Source organism: Juglans regia, chromosome 14, assembly GCF_001411555.2.
Source record: "Juglans regia cultivar Chandler chromosome 14, Walnut 2.0, whole genome shotgun sequence".
Lineage (NCBI taxonomy): Eukaryota > Viridiplantae > Streptophyta > Magnoliopsida > Fagales > Juglandaceae > Juglans > Juglans regia.
In genome coordinates this window covers 1,477,080-1,479,435 of record NC_049914.1, presented here as the reverse complement: position 1 = coordinate 1,479,435, position 2,356 = coordinate 1,477,080, and the positions used below count along the sequence as shown (strand labels likewise).

The following is a 2,356-nucleotide window of genomic DNA, read 5'->3' as shown; positions in this document are numbered from 1 at the left end:
TTGTGGGGTTAAGAAAAATTCAGTCATCAGCAAGTACAATCCTTTTTTTCCTTTCATTTCTTTAATTTTGCTTGCAGGTTTGGCGCCAATAAGTGGAGACAAAGCTGTTATATCAACAATAATAATTAATTGTGGGACCCAATAATTTTACAATTTCTTATAAATATATTTAAATTTATCTTAACATCCAAACACACTTAAACTCATCTTAAGTGGGTTCCACAAAACTCACACAACTTATTACTATTCATAAAAACCTCAAATCAATTCAATTCAGTTCAACATCCAAACGCAACCTGACACCGGGCCATCTGTATGGAAGTTTGAGAAATTAGTTATAATTGTTAAGATATAAATTAAATAACAAAATCTACATTCTTCTATCAGTTCAAACGTTTAGAATAAATGGTAGTTTTACATAATATCAGACTTATGATCACTATACACTTTACCTCATTCAATTAAATATTCCAAGTGTTTGGTCCACTTATTTAGGAGAGTTTAGCTCACACATAAGGGAGAGTGTTAATATATAAATTAAATACTAAAATCTACCTCCTCTCATATCTTAAGTTTTTAGGACAATTGGTAATTAATTTCACAATAATGACTATATAATATAATATATACATATATATTTATACCGCGACCTACAAAATTAAAAGAATTACATGTACATACTTGATTATCATCAAGTCAAGTCTTACGTACATACTATGATTAATTATAATCCAATTAATATTGTTTAAGGTCTGTAGTCATGGCTTAATTTCCGTAGAAAGAAAACGATTTTTTTTATTTATTTCGATGTGTAATGACCCTGAAACTTCCTCTTTCTCACATAAGCACACGCCTTTAACTTCTTTATATAAAGAGAGCAATGTCGTTCATTCTTTTGCTGTATCGAACCATAAGCAAAGAGAGTCCTACCTAGTACCACCGTTTTATTCAAGTAGAACCATGGTCCGTGAGAAGAAGCTCGTCGATGACGTATCTGGATGGCTGAGAATTTATGATGATGGATCGGTCGACCGAACATGGACTGGACCCCCAGAGGTAAAGTTCATGGCCGAGCCAGTCCCATCCCATGATGAATTCGTCGACGGAGTATCCACACGCGACATCTTCATGTGTGAAAAGTCTAATCTCAAGGCTCGGGTTTATCTCCCAGAGAAAAAGCCCGGGGAAACCGAAAAGTTTCCCATCGTAGTCCACTTCCATGGAGGCGGTTTTTGCATTAGCCAGGCTGACTGGTACATCTACTATCATATATACACACACCTTGCACGTTCATCTCGAGTGATTTGTGTCTCGGCCTTCTTACGCCGTGCTCCTGAGCACCGTCTCCCAGCAGCCATTGATGATGGCTACTCCACGCTCCTCTGGCTGAGCTCCTTGGCTCGAGGTGAGTCGTACGGGCCCAGCTGGCTCAAGGAGAGCGCAGACTTCAACCGTGTTTTCCTCGTTGGAGATAGCTCGGGAGGGAACCTTGTCCATGAAGTGGCTGCAAGAGCTGGGAAGGCGGATTTGAGTCCGTTAAGACTAGCCGGAGCGGTTCCAATCCACCCGGGATATGTCCGCTCTGAGAGGAGCAGGTCTGAGTTAGAGCAACCTCAGACACCTTTCCTAACTCTAGACATGGTGGACAAATTCCTGAGCTTGGCATTACCTGTTGGGTGCAACAAAGACCACCCAATAACATGTCCGATGGGGCCAGCAGCGCCGCCATTAGAGGGGCTTAAGCTGCCACCTTACCTGCTTTGCATAGCAGATCAGGACTTGTTGATAGACACAGAGATGGAGTTCTACGAGGCCATGAAGAAGGCTAACAAGGACGTGGAGCTGTTTATTAGCACTGGAGTGGGTCACAGTTTCTATCTCAACAAAATTGCTGTGGATATGGACCCTAACACGACAAAGCAAACCTCTAATCTCATTGCTGGGATCAAAGAATTCATCAAAAAGCACTGAAATCGATCTGAATCGCTAGCATTTTAATTCGCATCATCTAGATATCTGCATGCAATTAATGTTATATTTACAACGATATGCTGGAGACTGGAGTAATATATATAGTATATATATAATAATGTTATGTTCGTGTATTCTATTTGGCTTTTGCTTTTATTTTCTTTGATCTAATTTATATGATCTTTGCTACTGTGCATGCATCATGTTTTTTTGCATTTTAATTTGGAGATTTTATGATAGTGAAAAGTGGTGTTAATTGTTGCGTATACGTACGTACTGCAAACAATATATCGGTGGTTCAAAATTCTTGGCCTTGTATATATATCCATCTTCAAACGCAATTGGCACTACAAGAAAAATATATATTTACAACGAGAATGATTAT

General features: G+C 38.9%; 1 protein-coding gene across 1 annotated transcript; it reads left to right on the top strand.

The window, feature by feature from the left end:
- Positions 1-844: 844 nt before the first annotated feature.
- LOC109012294 (probable carboxylesterase 15) lies at positions 845-2,356 on the top strand. The gene has a single exon (XM_018993839.2). It carries the CDS (start codon positions 961-963, stop codon positions 1,969-1,971), a length of 1,011 nt encoding a protein of 336 aa, XP_018849384.1. The 5' UTR covers positions 845-960; the 3' UTR covers positions 1,972-2,356.

What these genes read in the sequence shown, in the direction of transcription:
- LOC109012294 (XM_018993839.2), top strand. Translation starts at nt 961, where the DNA reads ATGGTCCGTGAGAAGAAGCTCGTCGATGACGTATCTGGATGGCTGAGA.